We start from the raw sequence: 20,923 nt of genomic DNA, 5'->3' as shown, positions 1-20,923 counted from the left end.
ACAGTACAACCAATATATTTTTATTGTAGTGAATATTTGAACAAATTATAAGTATAATAATAATACATATGTACAGTATATCATTTAGTTAAATTGGATGCACCATACTCAACAAGATACTGCACTGGTAAGGTCTTTGTATGTTTACAAGCACATAGCTCAGGCTAGACACAATTACTTTCTGTGTCTGAAGAGTTTCAAATAAGCAGACAGAAAGAAAGAAAAAGAAAGAACATGCTATCAGAGGTTTGAATTTAGCAATAGTACTTATAGAAGTCTGCTACTTATATAAAACATCTTCAATTCTTACTTCTTTGGAGTCCTCAATTGATGCTCAGTCTGTTGTTTAGTTTCTAGTACATATTCCCAATGTGTCCCTTATATTCCTTCTCTGTATTGTGCTGGTCATGCCTACCTTTGTACATTTGAATGTATTACACTGTTGAACACGATCCACTGACAGAGTTGTCTGTTTGCATGGAATTCAAATTCTCCCAAGCAGAAAAGGCTTAGAACGCATTTCCAGGACAGGATGACTGCCAGCTGACAGAGAGGTTAAACTGAGAAACTCAGCTAAGCATTAACTCACTGGAGAACGGTGAAGCCATCATGAGAACTGGTTTGTCATTGCTGTTATTAAGTTTAATAAAATTAATAAATAATAAAGCTGGAGAAAAATGCAAACCAATTTTCACAACAACAGTCAATCAATTTCTCAGCACTAAAAACATTATTGATTGTCCCACTGCTTTAGTTAGGAACATTACCAGGTATTTTAATAATTGGTATAAACCAATGCATACTAATAATCCTTTGCAGTACAATGAGATTCCTCATTTTAATGAAGACATTAACTAGTGTGGTTGATACTCAGGACAAAACTAAGGCAAAGTACTTCACCAATTTGCATACATCTATAAAACATTGTACAAAGACTGGTGGTCCTTCTGTAAATAATCTGTGAAATGACAGGCATGTGATATTTTCTGTAAATGACCACTAGAGGTAAAACAGTAAGCGTGACTAATTGCACATTTTTCTCTCTCTCTCTTTCTTTCTAATTATAGCTAACAAAATAGTTCCATGCACATCCATTCATTATACAGGTCCCAAATATGCAGTTTTAAAAGAAAGTAATTTCTAGGTTAAAGAAATCTCTTTTTTACAAGCCATGCTTTTAGACTGTCTTGCACTACCTGGGTCCTTGCACCTGCAAAGTGAAATTGTTCCCACCTTTTTTTTCCCCTTGTCAATAACTGGCCCGCTGCTTCCCTTATTGACTCCCATGATTTCAGCTGGTAACCTGTTTTGACCCAGAAGACACTGCTGAGGTGAAATGACCCAGGAAGTGCAAGTGTACCATACTGTATATCCTGTAAATAAGACATGGTATCTGAGAACTTCCTTTAACCTAAAGCAGGACAAGATATCATGATTTAAAAATGAAAATACACGGGTAACACGTGTTTCTGAAAATACACGGGTAACACGTGTTTCTGAAAATACACGGGTAACACGTGTTTCTGAATATACACGGGTAACACGTGTTTCTGAAAATACACGGGTAACACGTGTTTCTGAAAATACACGGGTAACACGTGTTTCTGAATATACACGGGTAGCACGTGTTTCTGAAAATACACGGGTAACACGTGTTTCTGAAAATACACGGGTAACACGTGTTTCTGAATATACACGGGTAACACGTGTTTCTGAAAATACACGGGTAACACGTGTTTCTTTTGAAGCTGCACTATGTAGTTCATCACAATGAAAGTTCAGCTTGTATTCTTCCCTTTACCTCAATAACCCCAAAACACCACCTTAACAATCCCCTGCGCCTCTGTCGTGTGCCCAAACTCTTTCCTTCAATCAGAGTGCATTATTTTAATTAACAGTAACCAACCTTTTATTTCTGTCATTCCTGATCCACTGTTAAGGGCTTTGCATGGGATAAGATTAGATGATTCCTCTGGTTAGTGATGTATTCATGAAACCAGTCAGTGATTATTTTCTAGCCCAAATAGAACAAACCTTTGTATCATATACCAGTCACACATGTAGTTCATAATGAATCTTTATGTACCCCATCTGTCTAATTTTACAGGCAACGATCCAAGTTCCATGAAAGCAGGTGTCAAGCAGCATTAACCACCAATGCTTCTAAAATTACACAACTCTGATGAAAATGTCTGACTTGCCTTACTCTCAAAGCAAGTTGTATCTAAGCTGGTGGATGACATTGAAAAAAAGTAAAAAAAAAAAAAAGATTACAGTCCACAGTGTGTTACGAGGTTTGGGATTTAATCACATTTTTTAAAATATATCTGAAGGTTTCCCAAATTATTATCAGTGTACAGTACCATCGTCACAATTATTATTTATTTCTTAGCAGACGCCCTTGTCCAGGGCGACTTACAGTCGTAAACAAAAATACATTTCAAGAATCACAGTACAAGTAACAATACAATTAAGCGCAAGATAAATACAATGAAGCAGTCCGAATACAATCTGAAGCAGTCAGTGTGGTCTGACAAGGAAATCCAGGTGGCGTATTGAATGTAGCGCATTGCCGTATCAATTGGTATGCATACTAGCATCGGTAATGTCTAGCACCTGCTAATGGGGCTGAAAGGCTGAACTTGTTTATACAGTATATAGTAGCCTATAATGTATTGTAATGCATTTCTGTTAATGCTATTCACGTTTTACTATATAATACAGTATGATTTTAGATGTGATGATTAAAACAAATTGGGCCTCAAAAGATGGTAACATATAATAATTGGCACGCCCTTGTATTGAAGGCTGGAACCAATTTGAAAGCACGTGTGTACTGTTTACACATACTTTGCGTTCTTTTTATCAGTACAAAGTCTCTCCTGTTAAAGTCACGGAAAACTTTTGTGGCTTTTATTTTTTATTGCCCTGTCAATAAAAATTAGATACAATAATAACAATCTGAGGCATGTCAGTACAGTAATTCAATTCGCATTTTTAAAAAAAACTGTATTGCATGAATTTCTGTAAAAAAACAAACAAACAAAAAAACCGATTGGTCTCCTCATTGCTGCGCTGCTTCAGTTTGAACCCAACAACTAGTTTCTTCCACTTCTTAAAAATATTATAACCTTCTACCACTAGAGGTCCCCAGAGAGCCTCTGAAAAAAGTCAGGACTCGAAACTTCACGTTTAGATCGGAAACCTTTTAGATATATGAATACATTTTTTATTTAAAAAAAAAAAAGAATCTGAAGAAAAACAAAAACATGTTAAGCTTTGGCACCAGAACAAATGCAGAATTAGAGCCACAAAAGTAAGAGAACCATGCAGACTTTCTACATTGCAGTGCCATTTTTACGACATGTAATAAATAATTGGCATGCATGAATTCCAAAATAGTGGTACGACGCAGGGGCAGAAAGGCTTCCCTTCTCCTACACGCCAGTTTATCTCATCAGGGGAACCCCAGAGGCCAGGTAGCCTCAGCAACACGAAAAACAAGATGCACAGGACAGGAAACATGCTGTAAGACCACAGCAACAGGCCTGGTGTAGATATTAAGAAAATACAGTAGCTCTGGGACTGCTTGTATGCATTTCCCAAATGAACACTTTAAACTGATATACCCATGATGGGCATCCTTACTCAACAGACATCTTGAAATACAGTTTTCTGATGCCTTCTGTATCTCACAGTATATATTCAGAGTACATGCCGTGCACATTTATGCTCATTGGTACATTTTCTTCCCCCACCACAAGTGAGGATGAATATCAAATGCTACCGTTGCATATAGTTTTGTGTTAAAGCCATTTTTATCATTTGAAAATATGCCACCAAATAAGAAAGTTAATTCTATCCTTGCTAATCTCACTGTGGATTCTATACAACAAAAAATAGAATACAATGCTGGTGACATTATATTGGGGCAGCAGTGTGGAGTAGTGATTAGGGCTTTGGGCTTTGGGCTCTTGACCGGAGGGTTGTGGGTTCAATCCCTGGTAGGGGACACTGCTGCTGTACCCTTGAGCAAGGTACTTTACCTAGATTGCTCCAGTAAAAACCCAACTGTATAAATGGGTAATTGTATGTAAAAATAATGTGATATCTTGTTACAATTGTAAGTCGCCCTGGATAAGGGCGTCAGCTAAGAAATAAATAATAATAATATGTTTCTTTAAAAAAATGTGTTATCATGTTTGCTTGAACAATGTGTTTTTCTTGACTGCACTTTCTCCAGACAAAAAAAATAAGAAAAACAAAACAAAAAACAAATAAATAAGCACATTACGGTAATAAACACTAAACAAAATACATCATGATATTTTTAACATCCGATTATTATTGCATTTTTTAATTGGACAGCATATCAAAATACATTTTAGCCATATTGTTTAACTAAGCATGATACATTACTGCACATCATTCAATGCCATAATCTGTTTCATCCTATCATTGTTTTGTATTGTATTATGGACCAGGGACAACATAAAGGCCCTAAATAACAGCAGCATTTCAGATTTCTAGCTGTTTTGAGTTGATTGTTTTTGCTATTCCCTTCAGAACAGGCTCTCTCTGTACACATTGCCTTTGGTAGCTCCTGCTGTGAATGGCAGAGTCTACTCTTGCAGTGACCTCCTCTGGTCCCAGTAACCCCTATGAAGTGTTCCCCCTCTCCCTGCATGATTGAGAGCAAGGAGTTCTTTGAATACCGCAGCAGCAATGCTGGGATGTAAACTCATAGACATCCAAGAAACCTAGTTCAGGTCCAATTTGGGATATGTTCTATTTTTTTCTACTTCTTAATTAGTAAGTAACCAGTTACAAAAATAATAATACTACTAAGACAATGTTATTTTTTTGTTTTTGGAGTTGTCTACAACTGTTGATGTACTAGACTCCCCTCCTCTACTGACTGTGGAAAATCTTATAAGGAATCAAACAACTACTAGTCAGTCACTAAATCTTTGTGAAATGGTGGACTGATCATTTTGACACTCAAGTGTGGACCTGGCTTTAGAGCTACAGTTGGTATATACTCCAGTTCTCTGCTGTCCTTTTACTTTTGAAATGGAAATTTCCTAATTATACCTCAAAATTCTATAGTAGTTCAGTTTAACCCTTAAGAAAAAAAAAAAAGGTTTTCTCTACATTTAAAATATACAGTTATCAGTTCATATGGAGAACAGGTACATATATGTAAATACATGAAACATAAAAAGAAAAAATATATATCAGAAATAAATTTGCTTTTACTACAAGGCTAAATCAATCAGTCTGTATCAATAAGTATGTATACATTGTTAATATACAGAAACATACTTGGGTTGTCATGTAAATTAAAAACAAACACTTTGTATGATATACTATTGTACGGTACATTTACTTTAAGCTCATATCATGCAATATTTCAATCTCATTATAAGGCTGACCTTCAGGTAACTTGGATGTACAGTTACTGTGACATCCATATTAAATCTTATTATAAATCAACAACAAGGAAACCCCACACATTCACACACATCTCCTTTCACCTGAATAATCTCTAACAAGTGTTATGATGGGTCATGCATACTTATCACTCAGATCTACCTGAAACCCATGTCCCCTTTGATCCTCTTGTGAAGTGGAACTTTCTCAATGGGATTTGCAGCTGCTGCAGCTGTTTACACTCTTGGGCATTTCCTGTTGTCACCATTGATCTCTCCCATATCTCATTGTCTACAGAGACATCAGAAGATTCAGGCTGAGAGTAAATAGAGAAAGACCAGGAACTACAAGTGACATATTGGGGAATAATGTTATCTATTGTAGAGGTCATGCTTGTTAATGGTAATAAATAACCCTGTGTGTCAGATCTTTACTCATTAGTAAGGTTGTCTACCCTAGCTTGAAATGAATATAGGAATAAGCTGAATCATCTATTCTTTGTGATTACTTGCCTACAACACACAATTTACATTGAGAAATACTGCAGACAGGGAGGGACGCCCAGGATTGGCTGGCCATACTGACTGAACTGCTCCCAAACCCCCTATGATCTGGACAAGTCAGCCTAAAGGCATATTGATCACAATGCTACTGCTATTGGCATTCACTCTCTGTGGGTTAATAGACTTTACTCAACAAATCTGCCAAACATATATTTTATTGTTATTTTGTCTGTTTGTCCCAAATTTTTATTTAGATATTGGCAGGACATATGTTTGTGAAGATTTAACATACACTTACATTTTACCATTCAGAAAGTACAATTTAAAAATAAATTAACATAAGAACATGAGAAAGTTTACAAACGAGAGGAGGCCATTCAGCCCATCTTGCTCGTTTGGTCGTTAGTAGCTTATTGTTCCCAGAATCTCATCAAGCAGCTTCTTGAAGGATCCCAGGGTGTCAGCTTCAACAACATTACTGGGGACCATTTGTGACCCCTGGTCCTTGTGTTTTTTTCAGGTTGAAAAAGTCCCTTGGGTCGACATTATCTAGTGCTTCGTAACTGAAAAGAAAGAAAATTTTAACTGAAACCCTTTTTATCTTGTTACTGTTGTTTTGTTGTTCAACAATTGAAAGATCGCTTCAGGGGTTCCAAAACAGATCTTTAAGAAAACTGAGACAAGAAAAAAAAAAAAAGTATTTTTCATAAGTTGATGTTATCAGTCAACATGAAATGACACGCTGAAGAGAAATATAGATTAGACCATTTCTATCAGTGTTAGATGCTTTAACCTTTTCCAGCATTCATGATCTTTTGAAATTACACAGTAACAATGCACAATTACACATTATGACAGTATGTAATGAATCCATAACTCCAAAAACACTCAATCAAAAATGATAAGGTAAATGTATAAGAAACTGTTTTCCTGTATGATTAAATATAAAACCATAGACATGGAAAAACAATTAAAAATACCAAAGTATTCATATAAAGTGCCTAAAGTGCTCTATACATTGTGAAATGATTATGAATCCCTCACAACCACCAAACATGCAAAACAAAATGAGGGAACTTAAGTTGTTTCTCTTTACGTAGGGTACATCAAATTAAAGTGGAAAATGATCAAGGGATGATATTTTTTGTATCTGATTTCAGACTTTTCTTTTAAAAAAACTGCATACTCTTGAGTTTACGTTCTAACCTTCCCTTCCCTTTCATACTCCAGCTAAAACATCTTAAGTATACATTTTGGACTTTAGATCTCTCAATAGTGTCTGGCTAATTCTTTATGAACAGTGCATTTTATTTTCTTTAGGGCGTTGTTCTTTGCTCTGCTCCTATCTTGAAATCCACACCATGTTTTAGCTCAGGCACCTTGGAGGTGGATCCCAAGGAATCGGCTCTCCCCCTTAGGGGGTAAATTACTCCTAAAAAAAGAAAGAAAAAAACTTCTAGAAGTTTTACAAGTGGTTTACTTACTTGTGCAGAAGCAAAATTAAATAAATTGTAGAAGTAATGCTGCAAAATGAGAATTTAAAAAATCTAATCTATTATCCAATAAGGCTCAATTTCTGTTGCTCAGGGTCTTGGTTTATTGTTTTGCTTGAACATGATTGAATTATGCCTCAGCAACCCACTATAAAGGACACTTTAGGCAGTACAATAGCCTGCAACAAAAACTGCAGATGTACTGTGTTGCACTGATATATACATCAAAATCTCTAACTCATGTTTTGGTATTTGGAAGTTTTGAATACATTTTGCATTCACATGCCAGTGCCGTACTTGGTTTTTAAATGAGAACGTGTTTACTATTTTGTACACATTTCGGAAAACAATTAGGTTTTAAAACTACAGCCACATGAAAGCGAATCCTAAACTTGGATTAAAAGCCCAAGTGTTACCCCAGTCCTGTTAGGTATTGGATCGGTATGAAAGCTGGAGAATTAAGAATGGAGATGTCTCGGCTCAGAGTTACTTTCTTTCTTCAGGTGTTCGTGGTTATATTTTGGAACTTTTTCCTGACACCGGGAGCTCAGCTTGACACACATCTCCACGACTACTACGACGAGAACGGTACGTGGTTATGTCTTTTTATGTTTGTTACGGTAAAAAAAAAAAAAAAAAAACAACAACTGTATAAATGGGTAATTGTATGTAAAAATAATGTGATATCTTGTAACAATTGTAAGTCACCCTGGGTAAGCGTGTCTGCTAAGAAATAAATAATAATAATAATAATAATAATAATAATAATAATAATAATAATAATAATAATAATAATAAAACTTAGGAAATAACACTCGATTAGATTTCGATCACAGTCCTGAAAATGTGTCTATGCAGACATTACAGCGCTTTTAACATACATCACATTGCTACGTGAGGACTTCAGTTCCAACTAATATTTACAAGGGAATAATGTTAATGTTATTTGATACAATTATGCTTTTTATTTCATGTATTTTACTATTACAATATTTACGAGTAAAAGTAACTAACACAACTCGAATACAGCTCCAAATCAAAGTTTAACAGAAGTCTAGACAAGACTTAAATCTTGGCAAAAGCGTTTAAATTATCTCAATTAATCGTCCTTTGATAAATATCAACAGGCTCTTTACAATTTCCTTTGTGGTTTGTGACCGGAGTGTTGGTATGCTCCATCACAAGATTAGACAGCAGTGTGACTCCGGTGTTAGTAATTCAAATAGCCTTAACATCATTGCAAAGTTAGCACTGATTTTTTAAATTAAAAAACTGTAAATGTTTGAAGTACAGTACAAATGTTAAGGAAGGGCTCCTACCTATAACATGCACACCTATAATGTGAAAATAATTATGCAACCATGGTTACCTTAAGTGCCAACTTGGTAAACATAATATATGGTCAGGTCAACTGATTTTGTTCCTATATCCAATTGATATGTGTATATATATATATATATATATATATATATATATATATATATATATATATATATATATAACAGTATTCTGTATATGACAAACAGTATACTGTGCTCAGTCCTTTCACTTATGAACAATATCTAAATAAGTTTGTCTCAAGATCTCTCTATATCACTTCTCTACTCTTTTATAATATTATTATTATTATTATTATTTATTTCTTAGCAGACGCCCTTATCCAGGGTGACTTACAATTGTTACAAGATATCACATTATTTTTTACATACAATTACCCCATTTATACAGTTGGGCTTTTACTGGAGCAATCTAGGTAAAGTACCTTGCTCAAGGGTACAGCAGCAGTGTCCCCTACCAGGGATTGAACCCACAACCTTCCGGTCAAGAGCCCAAAGCCCAAAGCCCTAATCACTACTCCACACTGCTGCCCCAATATAATGTCACCAGCATTGTATTCTATTTTTTGTTGTATAGAATCCACAGTGAGATTAGCAAGGATAGAATTAACTTTCTTATTTGGTGGCATATTTTCAAATGATAAAAATGGCTTTAACACAAAACTATATGCAACGGTAGCATCTGATATTCATCCTCACTTGTGGTGGGGGGGAGAAAATGTACCAGTACCAATGAGCATAAATGTGCACGGCATGTACTCTGAATATATACTGTGAGATACAGAAGGCATCAGAAAACTGTATTTCAAGATGTCTGTTGAGTAAGGATGCCCATCATGGGTATATGTTTAAAGTGTTTATTTGGGAAATGCATACAAGCAGTCCCAGAGCTACTGTATTTTCTTAATATCTACACCAGGCCTGTTGCTGTGGTCTTACAGCATGTTTCCTGTCCTGTGCATCTTGTTTTTCGTGTTGCTGAGGCTACCTGGCCTCTGGGGTTCCCCTGATGAGATAAACTGGCGTGTAGGAGAAGGGAAGCCTTTCTGCCCCTGCGTCGTACCACTATTTTGGAATTCATGCATGCCAATTATTTATTACATGTCGTAAAAATGGCACTGCAATGTAGAAAGTCTGCATGGTTCTCTTACTTTTGTGGCTCTATTGTGGAATGCACTGAATGCCAATCTTTCCCAGTCACATACCATCTTGGCCCATTAAGTTATTGTAGCACTGCGCCATGACATCAATACTAGTGGTTTATTGGGTGCTGATGTTGCTTGTGTTTATATTAATGGTGCTATGGGGCTTGCACCAAATTAAATAAAATACTTGAAACTGAAGGTGTTGTTAATATGTGAAATGCTCTCAACAGAGGCCCATGTAGGTTACAGTGGGGCACTAAGAAGAGATCTTTGAAGATACTGGTTCCAAACATTTTTTTTTTTTTTTTTTTTTTTTTACAAACATAAAGGAAAAAACATTTGATCATTAAAAAAAATATTTCCAGTAAAAAAAACAATAAATACAAAAAAAAGATTAAACTGCTAAACTTGGACCTCTCTTGTATAAATATGATTTATTGTAAGACATTAAACTGTAGCATGCTGTCCCATTTTACAATTCTTGCATTAGAACCAAAAATAATACATTTGTGCCATGTTTTGTATGTAATTCAACCTTAAAGCCTATGTTAGTGCTCTATAAAATTATAAAAAGGCTAGCCCATCTCGTAAATTATTTTGAAGTTCAAAAAATGAACTGCAATTCTTGGCCAAAAGTAAACCCACAATGGCTGTTCTTGGTCAAGATTTCCAACAGACTGCTCCCACAATGTTCTCTGCTAATGAAATATATTTCTGAAAGACAGACTTCTACTTAAGACAGGTTAAAATAATAATAATAAAAACCTCAAGCCAAACTGAGGGTTAAAATAAAAAAATAAGCAATGTAATAAAATCAGTGTAAATATGCAAAAACTGTGACTTGTGGGTTGGGGTAAATTGTAAATGTCTTCACCTTCCTAGGCCTCCAGAGTAATACATCTCTGTCATATGTTTTTAAGAATAGTTACAGCTGCACTTTCCCTATTAGAAAGTAATTCTGTGCCATATAGGTTGCCTCTATACAAGTGCAGATTCATAGAGACTGGAAAGCTCACAAATCACCACCACATGTTAACATATTGTCTTTAGGGCAAGTGTTTACAATGCAAGCCGCTATTGGGTTTATGATGAACATTACTTGTATTTGGAAAATAGAATTACTTCCCCCCCCCCCCCCCCCTCCCCCTTAGTTTCTCAAAGTTTCTGACTTGTATTTCTGAATTGTGTTTTGGGAAAGAGGAGCCCATGATTAATTGATTCAGCCTGGCATGTTTTTCGAAAGCAATTCAAGAAGCCTAGCTTTCTGAAGATGTGAAATGCATTTAGTAGAGTTGAAATAGAAAGCAGAGCTTGTTGGAAATGACAGGTAAAAATCACAGGAAGCTAACCACTTGCTGTGAGGAAACATCTATAACTTTAAACAGTTCATCATAAATTCTGAAGTAAAACTATAAGAGTCATAAGAGCCATCAAATGATTACAGTTCTGCACCAGAAAAAATATATCAATCCAATAGTGGGAACTAATAAGTAAGTGTAGCTCTTTTAAAAGATTTAAGCAATAACTACAGAGTGTAGGAGTGGATACAATCTGAAATGGCCATTTCAGACTCTTCAGTGACAGGTTCAAATCTCATATATACAGTCTAACTAGTGGGGAAGGCATCAGCGAGTGGGTTGCAGTTATACCAGTTACTAGGAGCTACTTGGGTAATAAGCAGGACATTAGATGGTAAAATCAGTTTGCCATAATGTTTTTTTTTTTCTTTCAAACTCAAGAATGAGAGGAAGATTTATTTTATAATATTGATTTTGTAAACTTTAACATGACATGATTTGTTTTTCACCTGTGACCCCTTAACTGGCATAAAATGACAAGTTTCAAAAGCTAGTAAACTGAAGTTTGAATAGGTTTCAGTTCTTCTCTATTGAGGAGGTAAAATCGGCATTATCGGAAGTTGTCTGTGGTGTTCCACAGGGCTCCATTCTAGGTCCCTTGCTGTTTTCATTATATATGCTACCATTAGGTGACATTATCCGCAGACACGGAGTGAACTTCCATTGCTTTAAACTAGTTCCCTCTGCAGTATATAATTGATTTTAAGATTTTGCTGTTAACTTACAAGGTCCTGAATGGAATAGCACCTAGTTATTTGCAGGAGTTACTGACCTTGTATCTTCCAAACCGCCCTCTGAGATCACAGGATGCAGGGCTGCTGGTTATTCCTAGGGTCAACAAAAGCAACACGGGAGGTAGGGCTTTTTTCTTGTAGAGCTCCTAAATTATGGAATGCTCTGCCTTTCTTTGTCAGGGAAGCTGGGACCGTTACAGTTTTCAAGTCAAGACTAAAAATGCACTTTTATAAAATGGCTTTCTTATCTTAGTGGGTTTTAATGGGTTTTAATTGCTGCTTTTCTTTTATTATGTGTATTCTGTTATTTAAATGGTCTAACTGTGGCAGTTGTATGTGTGATATGCTATACAAATGTATTGTGGTGTGTTCTTTTTTTCTGCTATGTACTGTACAGTGCTTTGCGATACTTTTGCATAAAAAGCGCTATATAAATGCTATTATTATTATTATTATTATTATCTGGGAAGATGAAAGAAAAATGTTTGAAGAAAATGCTTTTTTAATGCACCTGATGGTATTTACAAGAGAAGATCAAATTAAGAGCGCTAGGAAAACTGCCTGTTCCCAGCTGTGATCTGTTTAGATATCCCACCCCAGTCTCTGCCAGAACTTTCAACTTAAATTTCCTCAGACTGTTTGTTTAGAATCTCAGTTGTGGAACGTGATTCGAAGGAATGATTAGGAGCCTGCTTTCATCATACAGGTCATTAAAAGGTTATTGGAGCTTCACCTAGTCAAATATGTGATAGCTGAGAAGAGGAGAGAATCTAAAGTAAATGGTAAATGTTAAATGTGAGCTGTTTAGGTGAAGAACACAGTTTTATGGAATAGGCTGTAAAAGGTTCAAAGACCATAAACATGGTCAGCAAACGTGGGTGGCCTTCCTCTCCTTGGGCTGTTTCCTTGCTCACATACTACCTGTATTACTATAAAAAGTTGTCTTAAACCAAAATGAATCTTAACTATGCATTTCTCGATCTGTGAGCACAGAAGAATGAAAGTGTCACTCGTGCAGCCCTTTGGTATTATTTTGAACATTGTTTTTATTGATGTTGCTAACAAATCTTATTTATATCCTAAAGAAAGCAACTTAAATGTAAATGAAGAGGTTTTATTCATGTCTGTTTCTTTATCATGGCTCCAGAATCCCCCAGTTTGTCACCCAATGTTACACATGTACTGTACAGTGCATAAACAATTTAGAAGCCTTGAAGACAATACATTTTGTACATTTTTACCTTACAATATCCCATTAGTATTACCCCAACTGTATATTGACAAAAGCTGTTTTCAGGCAACACAGTAATGTGCCCTGAAACATTGTTTTTTGACCCCTCCTCATCTACACCTTACCAGAAGAGTCAGAAACCAAATAACCAATATATGGATATATAAGAATTAAAACACAGGTTTTGTTATAACTTATGTTTCTGGGGGTTAACTGTGAATATTGAATAGTATTTGGGGGCAATGTGGAAGGAGTCTATTGTATACTTGTTTACTGGTAGAAACAGTTTTGTTTCCATACAGTATAGGGAGAGATTTGTCCCTTTCATACTAAGAGAAACAAAACCCTGATCAGGAGTGTGTTTCTTTCAAATTTCCTGGAAACCCGGCTCTCAGTATGGGCCTCTTGTTAAGACAAATGGAAGGCTGTATTGTGAGAATGTGCTCTTGAAAGAGATTATAAACTGTTGAGGATTATCAACTCAGAGAGGGGATAAGTATCTCAGGAATGAAAGATCCAAGGCTATCCAAGAGCCCTTGTGGTTGTGAACATCTGAGGAAGGACACAGAGTCATGACTGATGAAGAGTCTTGGAGGTACGAGGCTGGCACAATGAAATAGTCAATCAAATGTAGCTTTGGTTTGTAGAATAGTGATAGGGTTAAAAACAACATCAGCGTTGCAAGTTCATACACCAGAATGTACAGTGTACTACAAGATATCCACTGGAGGCTGGTAGTCACACACAGATCAGTTTGGAAAGATACACTTTCTAGAAAGGGACAGGATTATCCCACTATAGCACCTGATACAGCTACTGTACATGCCTGAGCAGTCCTGAAAATGATTGCCCTTGAAAATGGAGTGTTGGAAAAGAAAAGTACTGGACTCTAGACTACATCCAATAAAGGGGATAATTGCTTTAAAGGACACATGTATCATTGATTTTTATTTTACTTTGTTTATGCTACGTAAATGCATTCCAGCGATTGAGTAAATACAATTTAAAACAAAGACAGCTTTGGAGACCAGTTTAACCCTGGTCTGGGTTTTTTAAGGGCCTAGCTTCACTTCCATACTACTACAGCATATGAAACCTCAGAAAGGCTATGCGGCTTTGTAATGGTACCTATGTTAACTTTTTTGGTTTGATTTAAAAAGCACACTTCTGTGTTTTATAAGGTACATTTGTATACTCTCATGGTTGAAGCAAGATGTTTATGTGTGTATATAAATAATATTAGTTACATATTGGTGAGTATATAGAGATTTTCTTCAGATAGCTTAAAACATTTATTTCTGTAAACATCTTTAAACTGGTGTCATCATTCAGGAACGATAAACAGGGCTAAAATAACCCAGCAAACGCTGTAAGTACAATCATTACATTTTTTTATTTATTTTTTTAGTCATTGATCTACTGGAAGCCCTGAACATCACTAGGTCTATTAAGGGTGTTAGCAAAGCTAAAGGCTTGGAACCTGGAATTCCAGCTTGGAAGTTCCGCCAGAGAGTGCCCCACTTGACTCTTCCACGGGATTACTCCATATACTTCCTCAGCACCATGCAGGGATCCATCGGCTTCCACTTCATGGCACAGCAGGCCAAGAACTTAGACAGCACTCTCATCTCCTTCATCTCCCCCACTGCCATGAAAAAAGATGGACACCCTCTCCTCCAGCTGATCTCTAGCACCAGGTCCAACCAGCTGCGTCTGGAGTACAGGGCAGTCCACAGCATGGAGCCCGCCACCATCCTATTCCCAGGGGGCACGCCTTTCTCCAATAGCAAGTGGGCCCGCATGGCCCTTAACCTGGAAGCCCACAAGATCACCCTCTTCATCGACTGTGAAGAGTCTATCATATTTGAGAAAAACCAGGGAGAAGATGTCCTCAGTCTCATCCTTCCAATAGATCTTGAAATCACCTTTGCAAGTATGCCAGGAAACAAGGCCAGCAAGTTCTTGGTAAGGTGTTTGTTTTCTTTCTTAAATAAAATATTTGTTGATTTTAATAGTTACTGTGAAAAGCTGCACTGGATGTGTATGCCCTACAAGGTGCTTTCATCTAGAGCTAGATTGTGTGCATGAGTTTCAGGAAGGCATGAAGACAAGTTTAATGTACCAATAAAGCTTGGTAAACTAACTGAATACAAAATATATTAACGTGTATGAGTGAAATGATTAACATTATAGTGGCATCTTCATTAAAGAAATGTCAGGAAAGTACAGTACACAAAGAAAGGTTGCTGTTTAAATGAAAAGAACGGTCGTAAAACTGATTGGGTTAGTGGTGCTAACAGCCTTTCCCCCCTCTTCCCTGGGCTTAGGTACCCTTTTTGACCCTATGCTGTCTGGGTTTTGTGTTGCTCTAGTCTTCTCTGGAACAGGGACAAAACAGAGATTACTTTTAGAAGAATTCACCAAGAAAGGCCCTGTCAGTGAAGCGTGCACATATAATGTAGAGTTCGATATATTCAGATGAAGATGTGAAAAAGGCTTAGAGAGTAAGACAGTCAGACAAAAGGAAAAGTGCAAAGGATTAAAAAAAGACGGGAAAAAGAACTGGAAAGTTGTGTGTGTTGATAGAGAGGGTATACATTAAAAATAAATATTCTGTTTTCTTTAAAAGGGAATCCTTATTTCCTGTCTTTTTTATTTACTGTCCCTTTAGAGTCATTGTTAGGGTTTTTACATCCAAGAAAAACCCTTAGGCTGTCTCCAAGGATGCACACAGTCCAGATTGCAAACTCTGTACCGATGTTCATTTGTTGCTCTCTGAACTTCAGAACTACAGATTTAGTTGTGTTAACATAACAGCCACATTTTACAAGGACATTACTAAGCCTTCGTGGTGGGTAGGTTGACTGCATGCTCAAGGGGGAGGCAATGTAAACCCATGGTCCTGAAACCCAGTATGCATTGCAACTTGGGTTACTTAAATAGGGCATTAATTTTAGCTTTACATTTATTGGGTTCAGGAAGGGGCTAACTTTTAGGGATTAACATATCTGTGAAACAGTAATCTTTTTAAAATAGCATTGTGTACCACATGGAAGTATTGATCCACTATCTTTAATTAACTGTTTATATGTAAAAATGCCACAACATCATGTAACTCCATCTTCCTTTTCTGCTTTGTCTGCAGCCTGGACAAGAGCATATATTGGAGAGAGGCTTCTCACTGTTCATGTAGAGTCAATTCATCAAATAGATATTTTACTAAGAGAAATCTCCCATTTCTACTTTTAGATATGTATTTTGTATAGAAATATGGCTAGAGAGTGAGAGAGAGACAGAGGGATTGCGGTTGACACGGCAGCACAGGTGTCCTGGTTTTATTTAGTTATACAGCCAACCATCCCCAAATCGGCAGCCAATTAATCAATTTGGGAATGGCCACATGTTTTTAACCTCATCCCTGATTTCTTATTTCAAATATTCAAATTATAACAAACTTTATTTACAAAACACATCCTGTACAAAGGTATAATGCCTTTAAAAATTATCTGTTCTGCTTTCAGGGATACTGGCAAACAGCAGAGATCTCTCCAAGTGGATTCCTCAGACGCCCATGGCACTGTGAAAACCTGTCAGGTACGTGGGGTGTACCTGAGCAGAATACAACAGTACCCAACAATTCTTCTGCTTCCTATATCCCTAGCCCTACTGTGGTTTTCATTATATTAAACACTTGCTGTAGGGAAGGATTCAAAACACAGAGCTGCCCAGCAATGAACATAAGGGTGACCTCTACATGCTAAGAGAGTTTGGATTTCTACTGTCTTATCATAAATAATGTGAAAATGTTTAGAGCTGATTTATAAAGGAATGTTCAATTTACATTATGAGAAGTGTAACTAAGTTTCAGCTAATCTTCTGGAATGAATACCTACAACAAATCCTTTATGCAATCTGTAAATTCTAACCAGTAAAGGTCATACAAATACAATCTCATTTGGTCAGTTTTACATGCAAGAAAACTGTTCCAGTAAAACCACTAGAAAAACACGAGAAATGTGTGGATATGAAAACTCTTCTGTACTAAATTAATAATAGTTGAAATGGGCAGTGGGACTAATCGGTCAGTTTTTGATTGCTTTCATTTCTTGGATATCTAAAAGGATTATAAAAAACAATACCCCTTCTTTATGTTTTAATTGGCACCAACCCCCATCCTTCCCAACAGCAAAGCTATTTGGTACAACAGTATGATGCATTTCTCTAGTAAAATCATGTTTTGTCCCTTTTATACTATATAGTTCCCACATGTTTAAGATGTGGGGATTTCTTGTGGTTATGTCCAAAACATTTGTTTTTTCTCTCGAAGATAGATGTCTTCAATTGGTTAAAGTGTTCGGGTTTGCTGTGTTTATAAATGTGAATTAAGGTCTGTCAGCAGCTGAAGAAATATTGTAGTGTGGGGAACTCTTTTGTCAATGGAAACAGTGGTTTGGTGTGAGAGATTACATTGCAAGTATTCCAAGGGGAGACATTACAGTGCTGTATAGTCAATCAGGCTTTTTCAGGGTGACCAGACCTGTACAGTACTTCAGGTAATGCAAGGTCCTAATTTACTGCTAGAAACAGTTCATATTGTTTGGCGGATTTTATGTGTTTCTTCTTGGAGAGTTCAAGGCCAACTGGGGACAGTTCCAAAACTGGTAAATCATGTGGACAGCTTGTTGTACAAGTGCCTGAAATGGTACAAAATGTTATCACCATGGATTGCTTACAGAGTGCTTTAGGACAGGGTTCCCAAACTTTCTCAGCTCAAGGCCCCCCAAAACATTCTGAATCCTGGCTGAGGCCCCCAACCAATGAATCTGTATTATTATTATTATTATTATTATTATTATTATTATTATTATTATTATTATTATTATTTAGTCATTAGCAGACATCTTTATCATTATTATTATTAAGTAATTTAGCTGCAGACACCTTTATCCATTGCGACTTACATTTTTTTAAAACTTACATATAATGTACTACATATACATTACAAGGGTAACAACATCATTACAAAAAATACACTTAGTCACACATTATGTCTCACTGCGTGAGAAAGAGAGACATACGGTAGCATAAAGGCAGACCAGTAGTAGTACCAACGTTTTTTTTTGTAGATACTGAGCAGATCACCTTACTCTTATTGCAAACAATTAAATGATAAAACAAAAAGGTACGAGGATAAAAATAAATGTAAGTAAATAATACTACTTACAAAGTACTCTGGGTTCTGCATGCCTAATGGGATGGGTGTGCTTGGTAATTCCTGCACAGGTCATTAAATTGCGGTGTCGTTCCAGTCAATGATATTCGCATGTCACTCTCCACATACAGATGTGCTCTGTGCTTTGTCTTCAGTGCTGTTGTGTGGAAAACACAGTCTCACACACATATGTTGTGGCAAAGGGTAAAATAGTTCTTAGAGCTTTTTCGCTAACAACAGGGTACTCATGCATAATGTGTATCCAGAAATGTGGTACTGGAACAGCAGAGAATTCAATCTTTAAAGTCCCATTGTTTGACAGTTCAATCAACTCCTCTTGGGATTTCAGGTCCAGGTTTGTATCGATTTCAGAATCAAAGGGATTTGGGATCCAATTCAAATGTTTGTTTTCGAGCTCTGGAAAGTATTCACTGAAGTACTGTTGCAGATGAATCAAATGAGAAACGATGAGTGGCAGGATGCTGCTGGTACTCATGCTGGAAGATTTAAGTTCTTCATGTAAAAGTGGAAACATTTCTGTCACTCCTTCATTAAGTTAATTTTCCCAGAGAGCAATTTTTTTAGTGAATGCTCTAACTTTGTCTTGCATATTTAATACGGTTACGTCACGACCTTGGATGCTTTGATTCAGAGCACTAAACTGTCCAAATATATCAAACAAGTACGCTAGTTTCAAAATCCATGTCGGATTTTCAAAACAGCTTGCGCGTTGGCTATTCTCTGTTGATAAGAACTGTTTCAGCTCATGTTGAAGTTCAAACACTCGTTGCATGACTACCCCCTTGACAGCCAGCGTACTTCAGAGTGGAGCACTAAGTGCTCGTGGCTTGCATCCATTTCACTACAAAGTGCAGCAAACATTCTGTGTTTCAGGGGCCTAGCTTTTATCATATTGACAATTTTTATCACTTCTTGTAACAGCTGGTTAAACTCATCATCCATACGTTTGGCAACAAGTGCTTCACAGTGAAGCATGCAATGACTTGCAATGGCATTAGGAGATTTTGTCTTTATAAAAGCTACAACACCATTACGTTTTCCGGTCATAGCAGCCGCACCGTCAGTGCACACTCACACACATAGAGACCAGTCTATTGAATTTTCTTGAATATATCCATCTAGCACTCTGGATATTTCCTCACCAGTTTTTCTCCCCGGTAATTCTTTACAGAAAAAGGAATTCTTCAACAAATTCCCTCCCTTCTATAAACCTAACATATATGAATAGCTGTGCAGCATTTGCAAAGTCTGTACTTTCATCTAACACCGCAATTCACCCCGATTTTGTGATAATGGTACATACTCTAAGCACGAAACAAGCAAACAGGAACATTCAAAGTACATATACAGGGCAGAGGGCAGGGGGCTCAAGGGCAAGAGTTTTAAGATTTGTTTATTTAAATATTTCACACAATTTTCTTTTGTTCAGTAATTTTACATATTTGCTGCAGACCCCCTGAAGCTTCGCCTCAGACTCCAATTTGGGAACCCCTGCTTTAGGATATCTAACATTAATGATTTATTAACTAGTACTATATGTTAATGTTGGGCCAAGTTCTAATGGTTAATCTTTTGCATATCTAAAATATATCGCACTACTCATAAAATGAAAGGAGCAACAATTCAATTATTATTTTTTAAACACTAAAATGAAGAGATAATTTAATGTTATTATTGGCTTAACGTTGGTGATATGCATCTGAACACAAGACCAATGGAAATCAATTTGCCTATAGGGTTGGTGTCAAGATCAATAGCTAAGATGCTGTTTTATCTGAGTTATATATATATATTTTTAACAAGAAGTATAAAGATTACACTAACTTTCCTACTGTTCCCTCCCAAGATTCCCAGTAGGATTGTCTTCAACTATCTGGGTCATGACCTTTTTGACCCATTCTATTTATTTACAAGCTCTTACTTCCCAGCCTGCTGTGTTGAGGACTTTGTGGATCGCTTTCTGTTGCTAAGGGGTTATCTGCTCATCTCTGTCGCAAACAAAGTAATCAGTAATATTTGGAGAACTTCATGCTTAGTGAGGGGTCTGAGATGTGCTGTAATTCCAGGGTGCAACATCTGAACTTTTAACCAACCTGCTTTCTCAACCTCAAACTGCATTGTTGCAGCTCAGTAGTCATCACTGTTGCCACATTACCAGAGGTCAAAGGTTTAGATCCTGCCTGAGAATACCCTGGAATATAGAATGGCCCAAATATGGGCCAGTAGTGTATTTAAGTTTAAATGTAAAACTAATTTATTTTAATTTGTTTCTAAAACAAATTAACTAATTATATCAGTTGCCATAGACCTACAAATAAATCGAATAACTTGAGGCCCAGATTTACAAAAGGATTGCGCATGTTTTACGACAGTAAAACGGGCACTGAGGGTTCTGAATTCTTGGATGGGATTTATAAAACACACGCAATGGCATAAACACACAATTAATACGTGAT

General features: G+C 36.6%; 1 protein-coding gene across 1 annotated transcript in view; it reads left to right on the top strand.

Moving 5' to 3' along the window:
- The first annotated feature begins 7,309 nt into the window (after positions 1-7,309).
- Positions 7,310-20,923, top strand: part of LOC117419560 (kielin/chordin-like protein) — an 82,516-nt gene continuing 68,902 nt past the window's right edge. The window contains exons 1-3 of the mRNA XM_034032419.3: positions 7,310-8,017; positions 14,643-15,199; positions 16,756-16,828. Of these exons, the coding sequence (XP_033888310.3) occupies positions 7,873-8,017; positions 14,643-15,199; positions 16,756-16,828 (775 nt within the window). The 5' untranslated portion in view covers positions 7,310-7,872. The remainder of the gene's footprint in view (positions 8,018-14,642; positions 15,200-16,755; positions 16,829-20,923) is intronic.

This window comes from Acipenser ruthenus, chromosome 14 (genome assembly GCF_902713425.1).
Source record: "Acipenser ruthenus chromosome 14, fAciRut3.2 maternal haplotype, whole genome shotgun sequence".
NCBI lineage: Eukaryota > Metazoa > Chordata > Actinopteri > Acipenseriformes > Acipenseridae > Acipenser > Acipenser ruthenus.
The sequence above is the reverse complement of the archived record's forward strand: the minus strand, read 5'-3'. Positions and strand labels throughout refer to the sequence as shown.